The 13654-nt window shown below is 33.3% G+C and overlaps 1 protein-coding gene across 2 annotated transcripts in view; it reads left to right on the top strand.

Moving 5' to 3' along the window:
• The window catches only part of LOC148282076 (uncharacterized), a 34284-nt gene extending 24280 nt beyond the window's left edge, over positions 1–10004 (top strand). For both annotated transcript variants that reach the window (XM_088225658.1, XM_088225659.1), the window contains exons 12-17: positions 1249–1407; positions 2725–2887; positions 3854–4023; positions 4657–4805; positions 4975–5059; positions 9970–10004. In XM_088225658.1, coding sequence (XP_088081784.1) covers positions 1249–1407; positions 2725–2887; positions 3854–4023; positions 4657–4805; positions 4975–5059; positions 9970–9972 — 729 coding nt within the window. In that variant the 3' untranslated portion in view covers positions 9973–10004. The remainder of the gene's footprint in view (positions 1–1248; positions 1408–2724; positions 2888–3853; positions 4024–4656; positions 4806–4974; positions 5060–9969) is intronic.
• Positions 10005–13654: the final 3650 nt, after the last annotated feature.

Raw genomic sequence — 13654 nt, 5'->3', positions numbered from 1 at the left:
AAAGTGTCATGTTCTGTAAAAAAAAGCGTTTTAAATAATAAGTGTTTAGAATAGTTCTGAATTGAATGGAGGATGTGCCCAATTTGATTACTAAATAATTTACCCAAATAATTTCATTTATGTATATTTAAATGCTATTATTTGTTTTTTTGATAGTGCATCCAAAATAAAACAAGTTCATTGGATTATAATTCTACTTTATTTTTTATAAAATATACAAAGGGTATATTGTGACGCGTTTCGTCTTGTTAGGACATTTCAAACAAACTAACTTAAATATTTACAAAGTTTCCTTATATACTAAAAATAATTGCTATTTTATGTTTGTGGATTTCTATACAAGCCAAAATAAGTAGAGTAATTAAAATTAAAATTTATTTCAACAGAGAGGGAAAACATTTTTGAGAATGGAATATGGAAGACTAGGCATTTACAGGGCTTATGACCTGTCGTTGGCTGGTTTAAGTGGCCACTTTACACACTGTGTAACATTCTCTGTTGAAATAAATTTAAATATGAACAACTCCCTAGGGAGGAAATCCAGCCAGCCTGCAAGCATTTAGACATAATTAAAATTCAATTAGGATATGCTGAGTATATTAGAGGAATATTTTGGTTATATTGGGGAAAAACCTTCCATTATAAAAAAATATTTGTAAGGGTATGACTTTAAAATTAATATAATAATTACAAAATATTGATTTCATTCATGCAGGTTTGTTTTGAAAATTATTGTTGTAACTCTGCATTGGTGTTTTACACAGGTTTTATCAATGATTAGTGTCAACTAAGGTAAAAATACATTCACATTTATAATATCATTTCATTTTAATTTAATTTATTGGGAACATGAAAAGTTTTTATATATTTAGTAGGTATACAATAAAAAGTCTATTATGCTCGTACATAATATGGAATAACAAATTTACAATTACAAGATTACAATTATTTAAAAAATTGTTTTTATTTTTTGAAAATATTAAGTAAATGTGAATTAACTAGGTTTAACTGTTCATTTATAAGTATATAAGCTGGGTTATTGTCATTTTTTATTATTTCTAGCTGTTTTAACAAATTGAATCTGTAGCCTTTATTTTCTATGTGTAATATACCCTTTGTATATTTTATAAAAAATAAAGTAGAATTTTAATCCAATAAACTTGTTTTATTTTGGATTCATTACCAAATTAAATATGGAATTCTTCCAATTGTCTGCATACACAATAAATAAGCTATTATTTGTTTCAGCCGTTTGTTCCTAAGGATATTGTCCGCTCAGCAGATCGGGTTGACGATGTAAAGATTGAGACCAACGATATTTCCAACAAGTTTAAGTTCTTCGAGACTTACAAGCCCAAGGAAGAGAAGAAGCAGTTCCGCATGACTCCACCGCGCTCCACCGATAAGGTAACAATGTTTATCCTGTTCAAAAATCTGTTGGCAATCATTTCCAAGGTCTCTTAGTACAATTACTGAAACAAATTTAATATGCTTAGATAAGTTTTCAAATCTTTCTAGATTTAAACCATAAGTAAAATAGACCAGATAATAATAATAATAATTATTATGGATAACTTATATAGCGCCATTTTCGTAATATAATACCTCAGGGGCGCTTAACAAAGTGATTATATAAAGATATAAATTTAATTTTAACTTTTAATTTAAGAAAAATAATGTACTTTGTCACCACATAGTGAGTATTTTGATTCATGTAAGTTAATATATATTATAAATTATTACATTATTTTAAGAAGTTTATCGTTGAATTCTACATGTGTCATCGATTGCGCAATTATTACACAATATTTGAAAAATATGCTCTGTACGACTGCTTCAAATATATTTTATTCTGAAAGAAGGCCACCGTACTTGGATGACACAATGCTATTACTTGGGTTAATATGTCGTGGGTTGTTCGCACTCTTTTAATAATAATAAATATGGATAACTTATATAGCGCCATTTTCCTAATATAATACCTCAAGGGCGCTTTACAAAGTGATTTTTTAACTTTTAATTTAAGAAAAATAATGTACTTTGTCACCACATGCTAAGAATTTATTCAAATGAATTAGAGAACAAGTGGGTTTTACTTTTCTTCCGAAACATCACTTCACTCTCACAGTTTCAGACTTCTGCTGGGAGAGCATTCCATGCCGTAGGGCCTGCGACCGCAAATGCACGTTCGCTGAATTTAGTGCGCTGTTTGCTTAGAGGTATAATAACTTTTCTTTTCGACGTAGATGTAGCTGATCTAAACGTAAGACGTCTGTCAGCTAGTTCATCTGGAATGCAGAGTTCTTTTAGATATTCTGGAGCAGAGTTGTGCAGTGACTTATACATAAGCCAACAGAGTTTGTATTTTACCCTCTGTGGAAAACGTAGCTAGTGCAATTCTCGGTGAAGATTTTGTCTTGAAGTCGTTATTTTTTTTGACCTAGCTTGAATTTTTTCGGGTCTATTTTATTTTAATCATAATACTCTATCGACTAAATTATTCTGTGATTCAATAAATAAATACCTCCTACCTCATTCTATTTCTCAGAATCTTTAGCTTGGATGTAAAACAACGAACACATATTGTTAGCAGATGTATTTGAGGGATCTATTTGTTATTTGGTGTTAGCTTTGGTAATATTAAAAATATTTAGTGATATAAAGTAACAGTGATATTCTTAAACCGGTCGGCCTTATCAAATTCACGTGTGTGTTTGTTAACAGCGAGATTCGCCAGAGTTGGAGGTGTACCGCGACCCGACCATCGTGCGGGAGGAAGACGATACCGGGCTGGATGCTACCGTAGCCCGGGACCGCCACACGGCCTCGCGTATGATCTCCGTCTTCAAGCAGATGGAAGAAGAGTCGCAGAAAGAACATAACCAAGGTTAGCTCATTTTTTTAAAGAAAGAGAGACAGATCTTCCATGTTCCCTATTCAAAAATATTTTCCCTCTCTGTTGTAGTAGAGTGAGGTTCGATCTATGGACTTCTGCTATAAGAGTCCGAACAGATCAACATCCAGATCGATGTTGTTCAGCATAGCGATAGCCCTTCCAACAGGCAGGTTGGTGCTGTACATCAGAATATGAAACAATCTATGCTGACGCTGTCTTAGGTAATTATCAGGAACATACACACCAATGCTCATCATAATCTCAGGATTATCGACCACACCGCGCTATAATCGATAAAAATGTGTAGTTAAATACACATTCCTTCTAGTCTCTTAACTGTTGTAGCCAAGCATATCATGGAAAAACTCGGTCGGATAAAGCCAAGGATAATACCCGCACACTCTCATGTAGAGATATCTCAGAAATTTCTTTTGAATTTTCTCTATCATAAGAGAGTACTTCAGTTCATGTGGCCCCCAAATCATCAAGCCACTCTCGAGTCTACTTCGCACCGAGGAGTTGTAAAGAGTTCTCAGTACGCGGGTATTTTCAAAAACCCTGGCAGAACGCAGAACAAATCCTAACATCTTCAATGCATTACCACTGGTTGTCTCTGTGTGTTCATGAAATGTTAGAGTGCTCACAAATCTAACGCGCAGATCCTTAACATTCGATGTTCGTATCAGATTCTGGTCATTCATTTTGTCATCTTTTCACCTCCCTGAAGGTGGCGAGCAGGTGCAGATAGAGGTTTTGAAGTAGGAAAGGAAGCTGGCAGGAGAGTTCTTTGAGGAGGTCACTAAAGAGCTTTTGCCACGGCTCACCACTTGCATTAAACGGGATGGCGATTATGTGGATAAATATCAACAAGTGTCAACAACAAACTTAGTTCCTGAACATACCTAGTAATATAAGCACGAGTCATACTAAATCAATTTTTATTTTGTATTTCATTAGGCCCCAAGCCTCTCAAATGCTTCACACCGCCACCGCCGGGAGCAGACTATCACGCTCCATCATCATCCGAGGGAGAACAGGACTACACCAGCGGCGAGGAGTACTCTGATGAGGAAGAAGAAGAAGAACAGCCGAGAAGGTACAGCACTGAGGATGAAGTGTTGAAGCAGGTAATAATTTATCATCAATATTTTTACTCATTATTGTATTTATTTATTAACATGGAAACTTACAGTGTTGAACAACACGTGTAAATCATTAAACTTTACTATCAAAATGAGTGCTCAGTTCGAGGTACGTTTCGGACAGAAAATCGTCTTCGGCGACGAGGCTCATTTTTTATACATGGCTATGTACGAGGCATATCCAGAAAGTAGGAGTACTAAATTTTTGTATTAAAAAAAAAAAAACAATTTAAACAGAATTTACAGTACATTGTTTGCATATATTATATTACTTATTTTTCCACATAGTCGCCTTCACGTTCTATGCAGGTTGTGGGTCGTGGCACTGACGACATTGCATCGTCGGTCATTAGTCTATTTTAGGTGAACTAATTTAACACGTGTGTGTCATCGACTATAGACTACGGACCCTACAAGGATAATAAACCAAAATCAGTGATCAAACATCCCATTTCCAAGATAAACAATAACGATTTTTTCCGAGTACCTTAGCCTTGTACATGACACGTAAGGCTACTAAATACAGGGGTCCAATTATATATATTTTTTAAAAACTACGATGATTTTCTGTGTGGCATTAACAAATAATGAATTATTGGATATTTTTTCTGTTTCCAGGCTCATGCAGCAGCCAGAGCCAAAAACCTTCGCGGCAGATTCGAGAACTGGGCGGACCACGAGCCCAAAGTCAGCCAGTCTTCTTCCGTGATCTTTGAACACCAGTCCAACGGGCAGGATGATCAGTCACAAATTGAATCTGCTAAGAGGTAAACATTCATTCGCTAAGCAGTTTGAGCAATGAAGATCAATCCTACTTAAATTAGATTGAAAATATTTGATGTAATACAGTGCAGTCAGTTATATAATCGAAAATGTTTTCCCTCTCTGTTGCAATAAATTGAAATATTATTAATCAACTTATGTTTTATATTCCAGCCTTCGGAACAAGTTTGAATCGATGCGTTCGACAACCAGCAACGTTGTCAAAAACCTCACACAAGCTAAAGTCAATCGATTTGTTGTAAGTAAATTTACCCAATAAATATTCTAAGGTACCCAATAAGAAAGTTTAATGCTGTGGCTAATGGATTTAAACAATATTTTCTTATATGCGGCAAAAATTAAAGCATTTAATTGTATTACCACATAGAATTAAGAATAGTCCAGAAACCGCATACGCACATCAAACAAAAGGCGACTCACTACTCATAAATTAGTAGGTTTACGTTTTGCCCCATTAGTTTCTTTGTAGACGTTAGTCAGTACGCAACTCCTGATTTGAATTCAACTATGCCGTGTTGTGTCCTTTTAAAGTGTAGAAATACTGCTAGGATCTTAAAGAAACAGGATGCAATCACATTTCACAAACGATGTTTAAATAGCAAATGAATTACTTAAAAATTGAATTATTTTTCCATCTGTCAGATTGTCGAAGAAACAAAATGGAAATTTCGCTAGCGTTGCCAGGGTAAAATGGTTTTTTACCCTACTTTGCTCATTCAATAAAATAACTAATGAAAATTAGACCTCGGATTAAACAACGCCGTGGGGGACATTTGAACCACATTATTTTTAAAACATCAAATACTATTTAGCATGATATAAAAATGTAAAATAAAATTTGTTTTATATTTTAAGTTCAAAGTTCATAAATTCAATTAGTCTTATTAAATGACTCTTTATTTATCTACTCTGTTGTGTCAATCAATGTTTCCGCGTGCACAATAAAATGTAGAGAAATTAACAGATTGCTTTTTTTTACCATACATTTGTGTTATGAATATTTTTTTCCATCAAGCAACATTATCTGGCGACTTAACGTATGCGCCCGGCGAAAGTGTGTCTAAGTGGGGTAATTTTCGTATTCAAATATGATTCTGCGCTCCTTCTGGACTATTCTTAATACTATGTATTACCAAGTTTTTTTAAAATTTATGAAAAAATTAATAAAAATGAACTATGTACTTTGAAACACGTCACAAGTTCCGATTTCCGGTTTTCGAGTAGTCGTTTTTTTAACAATATTTTGAGTTTGTCCAAATTTTGTAGACAAGGACTGGATTCAACTCCTTGGGAAGCTGTTTACATTCATATATTACAACAGAGATGAAGAACATTTTGAAGAAGGCAAAATAGATGTCTAGGCATCTACAGGGCTTATGACCAATATTACACAGTTACACAGTGTGTAAAGTTACACAGTTACACAGAATGTTACACAGTGTGTAAAGTGGCCACTTAAACCAGCCAATGACAAGTCATAAGCCCTGTAAATGCCTAGACATCTATATTGCCTTCTTTAAAATGTTCTTCATCTCTGTTGTAATAAGTTAATGTTATCAGCTCCCCAGGGAGTTGAATCCAGTCCTTGTCTACAAAAATTTGGACTAACTCAAAATATTTGTTGATAAATCCACCTGGTCCATGAAGAAGTATAGAAATTGAAAAAATATAAATTTCAGGTGTTGCCTAGTATGTAGGTGAAATAATTTAATTAGATGAATCTCACCCGCATAAATAAAGGTTTCAGCTCTTTAACTTCACAAACATCAACAGATGAAAGAGTTGAAGTAATATAGATGTTCAAATATGGGCAGAATGGTGAATGTTACACAGTGTGTAAAGTGGCCATAAGCCCTGTAGATGCCTAGACTTTTATATTACCTTCTCTTAAATGTTCTTCATCTCTGTTGTTATTATTGTTAATTAACATGTTACAACAGAGATGAAGAACATTTTAAAGAAGGCAATATAGATGTCTAGGCATCTACAGGGCTTATGACCACTGAATTTCCTCATTGACACATCAACTGTGGTAATAAATGTCTTAAAAGGGTTTAAAAATGGGAGCAAAAATGAATGATTTGACTATCAATTGCCTCTTGTATGCTTGGATGTCGTGGTTCTTGCTAGCAACAAAGAGGAACTGCAATTCTTGGTAACAAAAGTCTACAATGTATGCAAAGGGAGCCATTTGCTGATGAAAATCGATGGTTTCTAGAAGCAATGAAAGTATGACTAAATGAAAGATCACTTTAAAGGAAGCCAGGACCGTATCCAAGACAAAGAGTGATTTGGCGTTCTATCCTCCCCACCCACACCTAAGAGAAAACGCCAATCGTCTGAAATAGAGCATACACGGAGGATTTAGGTTTGATTCCAGGGAAGACACTGCTGTTGAATTAAAAAATCAGACCTTTTATTTTGTTCGATGTTTGTTTATGGCGAAATATTTATACAGGTCATTTTTGTTGTCTTTTTCAATTGCTTTGTGAGTCAAAACTTCAGTGACACAAATAAAAATACCTTTGTGACATTTTAAACAAAATCGTCAGTCAAAATTATCAAGATTCTATCATTTTATTGATTAAGTCACACCACCAATCAATCAATTAATGATTATTATTTATTAATGAACGTTTATTTTGCTTTGCTGCATTCATAATTTCTAAAATAAGAAATCTGTGTTTATGGAATGAGAAAAATATGACCTGTTTTCTTTTCATAGCTTTTTAAAAAAATATTATCATTAATGACATAAAATTAAACAGACACATTTTTATTCTTGTTTATGATGATCAGTGCAAAATAAGCTCCTGATGTCACTGCTACGCATGTTCATGTGAAGAGTCCCCATAAGTTTGTGCTCGTTCTCCAAGTTTAGGTCTTCTAGCACCACAACAGGCCAGGAGGCCCAATTACCGTGGTGAATTACAGCCCAAAACACCCATGCTTGAGAAAAAATTCCTTAAATTTTTGTGTTCTCATCGGCAATCGAACTCAGAACATCACGGGAGCCGTCTTGGCCTTGTTGAGTGGACGGCGAGTGCTCTCATATTGTTAAATCTCCTCCTCCAAGCCCAAGTTCTTAAAGTAATGGGCGAGTCAGGTAGGGGGCGAGTGATCTCACATCCTCAGGTTTAACCAGTGGTCCCCTAAGGATGCGGCTTCTTTCGCGATATTTATTTATACTTCTACAATTTTGTATCGTTATTTTTTAAACAGAATAATGTTCCCTCACTGGGGTGTCCCGTGTCGAGGGAAACATTTTACAATAAGTAGAATGAAACACACCTTACATTAGTTATTTAACATAACACTAATTAACCTAATTATCATCATAATAATAAAAATACTTTATAGTTTTATTCCACTTTTATTTACAATTATAAATAAAAGTGGAATAAAACTACAAAGTATTTTTATAATTATAATTAAAATGCAGTTCCACCAAGAAATGTCAGTAGAAAAACTCAACTAATTATCATCGTAAACATAATAAGCAAAATAAACTAAAACAATCATAAAAAACATAATAAATTCATATAAACTTGCAGACAAAATTTCATAATCAGGAAACAATTTTTACCTATTTGGGTTGATCAGCTCATCGATCCGTGCGCAATCCACTGCCACTATCCATTTCCAAATAGCTATTTTATACTGAGAGTACTTACTAATTGTCCTTATGGACAATAGAAGTAGTAGTAAGTTGATTTTGCAGCATCTGGGCGGAATATCTAGTAACGCTTGTAATTGTGTCATGAGTTATGGAAGGTAGAGAATAATGTTTGTGTGCCTAAAGTAACAGAGCTTTTACATAAAGTTGTTTTACAGATGTTACATTAAGATTTACGAATATACCGAGGGAGCTAGTTCTGATTGGGACTCTTAAGATAATTTTTACCAAACCTTTTTGTGCAATGATTATTTGTTTGATCATAAAGCATCACATTCACATAGAATTTGTATATGTATTTCATCATTTGCACTGTAGAACCCTACATCTAGATGTTTCGGAAAGATTAATTCTAGCAAAGTGTTTATTTAATGTGCAGTGCCTTGTAAAGGTTCTAGTAATAACCTTCGCAAGCTGCTGGACAGAGCATTATGCTCTACTTCCGGGCTTGTGACCTAATTTTACTATGAAGAGCACATTTGGGGCAAGCCACAGTAAGGCTTTGGGTCTTATCAATATGTCTTAGCTTCCAGCCTTGCCAATTCATCAGCTACCTCGTTACCGTCAATGTTTGTATATCCAGTGTCCAGGTATCTAAATCTATTTGATACTGTTACACTCACCGACACAATTAAGCGACTGAAGGTTAATTTAGAATCAATCTCAGCTGACCTCAAGGCTTTTAGAGTTGCCTGAGTAATTGTTATTTATTTATTTATTAACGGACACTGTCCATTTATAGGGTTTTAATATTACAACAAAAGAATAGTTAAAACTATTAAAAAAAAAAAAAAAAGAAGCATTGACAAACATAAGGGACATCGAGACAAGATCTGGACTATTTATTTGGTGCTCGTTTAAATCGCTGTAAACTTAAACCAAAAAAGTCCAGATCTTGTCTTGGGTTAACAATATGACAAAGACGGATCATTGGAGAATTAAGGCCATAGTTTGTTTTATTCTGATCGATGAACAGTACTTCATTATTTATCAACCTACGAGTCGGAATATGGAATTTCACTTGTCCCAGTAATGATGGAACATCGATTATACCATTTAGTATGCCAAACATATCTATGGAATCAATATCAGTTCTACGTTTTTGTAGACTAGAAATATTGAACATTGACTCTATATCAGCATAAGAATAATTACCTCTCTTTAGTCCAAGCATCGACGCTATTTTTCGAAGCAAGCGATGTTGGACTGATTCAATGTGATTTATGCGATTGACATAGAATGGAGACCAGACCACTGAGGCATATTCAAGAAGAGGGCGAACAGTTGAGCAATAAAGAGTTTTGATTGTACGGACATTAGTAAAATCAGAGGATATTCTGTTAATGAAGCCAAGTAATTTCAGTGATTTATTTACTGTGTAATCTATATGCTCGTTGTACGTCAGTTTGTAGTCCAAAACAACTCCTAAATCTAATAATGTTAACTAATTTATTTATTTACTTTTTTTTCAGTAACCATGCAAAGATCTTCAGCACCAGTCAATAAACGAAAAGTCTGAAAAGAAACACAAAATTATACTTAATAAACCTTTTATACTCCTTATTAATACTAAGCCTAGAAAACGGATCAGTTTTTCAATCTTATATAATATGTATATATTTAGCGATGCGCATAACCAATTAATAGCTTTGTTTTGAGATGGTCACCTAACCAGAATCGTATCAAATTATAGCCTGTTTTTTGAGAGACTCTCTCTTCAATCTTTGCCTCATGTCTGAAGATGGTGATTACGCCTGATTCCAGGCATGGCTCGTCTGTGGTCTTGTGTTCCCATATGTTCTTTAACTCTAGTTTTAAAAGTACTTGATGTTTTTCTTGTATAAAATGACTTGCTGTCATGGCACATCAACTTGTAAATGCCTGATCGATCTAATTTATCAGTTCTTTGTTTAGTGTTTTTTAGTATACTTCCTATATTATTGGTTGTGTAAAATGCTGGTTTTATGTCATCTGGTAAATCTTTTAAAATTTTATTTGAATAATTTATTGTTCATGTATGAAAATCTTCTCCAAGGTGGAGAAGATTTCATTTAATTCATTTTTATTTCAATATATTAAATAATAATATTCCACAAAGTAAGTGCTTCAAACATAAAATAAATAAATATAGCATTTGACTCAAAAATCTTTGATTTTTTGCTAAACGCAAGCCTTGCTTGGTGTATGCGATAGTTGACTTTTCTTTTTGCTCTCCTGTCCCAAAGTTGAAAAGCATTTTTTATTGTTTTTTTCAACTTGTTTTTTATCACTGTTTTGCAAAACTAATCAATAGTGATTTTTTTAAAATTCAACGACCTGTTTACAGCATATAAAATTTTCATTTACGTATAAAAAAATTTAATTACAAGATTGTAATCTTAAGTAATGAGGTTGTTTCAATAATTGTTATGAACGATGTTATTAAATTGAGTTCAAATAAATATGCATGAAGCATTTTTTTAAATATGTATAAATTTTTACCAAAGATTTGTATCTAGTCTATTCTAATTTGGGTCAACAAAAAAAAGATATGTTCTAAATGCTATATAAAATTTAAGAAAATATAAATAGTTTTGTTGGATAAATAAAGTTAATAAAAATATTGGAACAATGAACCAGGGTTACAATAAAGTTATCATTTTTCTTCAAATTAAGTTTTCTGTATGAAAAGCAGAATATGTTTACATTTTTTTTCTTCTTTATGTTCAATTATAGGTTACAGACGAAGATACTTTAAATTTTCATGCAAATATACTCATTTTCGTACACAATTATCGGTTTTTCTATATAGACAGTCGAAGATAACTCTGTTAACACCCCTTTGTCGTACGGGTTAAAATTTACCTTCAATTTTATCTACAAAGTAAAATCAAGTTTTCTGTATGAAAAATATAATATATGAGGGAATTAGCAGCAAATTTAGAAATCTTCACCAAAAACGGAAAATTAGTCATTGATGCCAAAACAAACTATACCTACCTACTTAAATTATAGCGTAATTCAAACCCGTCTCTAAATCTTGCAAACAGATTTCAAATATACTACTTGACAACGCAAACTAAGCATTCTCCATTGAGTTGGTGAAGCATAATTACAAATCTCACAATTCTTTTTTTAAAGTTTTTTGCAAAGATCTCAGTAAACTCCTTCAATGGAGATTTATAAGTTTGCTTTGAATATAATTTTTTTTCTAAACATGTTCAATTACAGGTAATCGACAAAAATATTTTCATGCAAATATACACATTTTTGTACATTAATATCGATTTTACTTTGTACTGTCTCGATATGTACCGATGAACCGTTTGTAATCGCGGTCCAGGTACCATTGTATCTTTAATATGTACATTTTAAAAGAAAATTCTAACTTTCACAATTTCGACAGGTATTTAAAAAATGTTTTAAATGTCAATAAAGTTTTTATAGTTCTAGAATATAATTTGAATTTCAAAATACGATTTTAGTTATTTTTTTCATTTATCATCATCATTATTCCCTTTCCGCACCTAATAGTGCATAGGGGACTGGATTGGTACACCAATCTCAGCATATCTCGATCAATTTTGTTACATGAAGGCAAGGTGATCAGTCTTACGCTTCAGGAACCAGTCCAGGGACTATGAAATATTCTAGTGTAAAAACACCCTTTTAAATAAATATTTCATATCAACCATGTCGGGAATCGAACCCGAGACCTCTTGCAATGTAGGCAAACGCGCTGGCCATTACACCACAAGGCCGAAAATATATATTTATGTAGAAATTGAATTAAGATTTTTTTTAAATTTCTTTTTCAAGCATTTTTAATAATTTTATGAAATGCATTTTAAATAATGATTAGATTATTATCATAACTATTTTGAGTTTAATTCACCTTGCCGGCAATTAGACCCAGGACTCAAAACATGTTGGACAAACGCGCCATCAACTACTCTATGAGGCAGACTTTTCTCCTCGATTTAATTTTTTAAGCTTAACCCGAGAGTACTCATCGAGTCGAAAGCACTCGTTCAGGATTCGGGTTCTATTTCACACGCAGATTAACTGTATTCTCCGTCTGCCCGGACAAGGAATCATACTTGAATTTGCTTGGAGAGGAACATTACGTTTCCAGTTATATAATGGGAAGATTTATTTCTAACTAGTTGTATGGTAAAAAAAAATGTATTGCGTTTTATATTCATATTTACGGTAAAAAAACTAAGAGACTAATGAACTGCTATAGTCGAAATCAAATTTATTTTTTCTGAATTTCAAGCTGCATCGTATGAGCCAACACTCATGAATACCAGACATAAATTTTGGATTTACATCAAAGACCTTCTTGTTTGACATTCATAAAATCAATTGATTTATATCCCATACAATTGGACTAGATTAATCCTACATTTTTTGTCTTTGAAATGCGGATTAGTTCTAAATAAGCTCCAGATGTCACTGTGTCCTGTGAAGATCTATTGTGACGGACCCCAGAGAATTAATTCTCGCCCTTCGAGCCCGAGTCTTTAAGGAGCCTGGCTGATGTGTGGAAGGCGAGAGTTCTCATTTTGCTCAATCTCCCCCCTCAAGCCCAGATCCATCAAGGATCAAGCTATTAGGTAGGGGTCCGGTGGTGCACCGAGGATGCGGCTTCTTTTGGGATATAAAGCATCACATTCACATATAATGTCTATAGGTCTTTCATCGTCTGCACTGCGGAACCTACATCTAGAACTTTCAGAAAGGTTCATTCTAGCAGGGTGTTTATTCAATCTAGTGATACCTCATTCGATTTCGACTGAACTTATTTATCCAGCATAGTCAATAGTTTCACATGACACCTTTCTTACCTACATTGTCATGTCATTGTTTATTTTTAAAAATCTTCGAATTTACTCTACTGCAAAATTTAAACATTACTGCGTTTGAAGATGAATAATGTGTATCAAGTAATTTTATAATTATGAAATAATTGTTAATCAAAGTGTTTTTGTTATATTTTATGATGTTGCAAAATTTTCTAATATTATGTTGTCATATTTTTATTTTGAACTATATGAATTTGGTGTTTTGTATATTATATATTATCAACTGTAATTTTATGTTTTACAATAGCAAGTAAATAAAGTTGATTTAAGATGTGAAAGTCCTTTTTTATTTATTTATCCTTTCCCTTAC

Source organism: Micrasema longulum, unplaced genomic scaffold (genome assembly GCF_059751315.1).
Source record: "Micrasema longulum isolate JH-2025_06_02 unplaced genomic scaffold, ASM5975131v1 h1tg000378l, whole genome shotgun sequence".
In the NCBI taxonomy this organism is placed as follows: Eukaryota; Metazoa; Arthropoda; class Insecta; order Trichoptera; family Brachycentridae; genus Micrasema; species Micrasema longulum.
The sequence above is the reverse complement of the archived record's forward strand: the minus strand, read 5'-3'. Positions and strand labels throughout refer to the sequence as shown.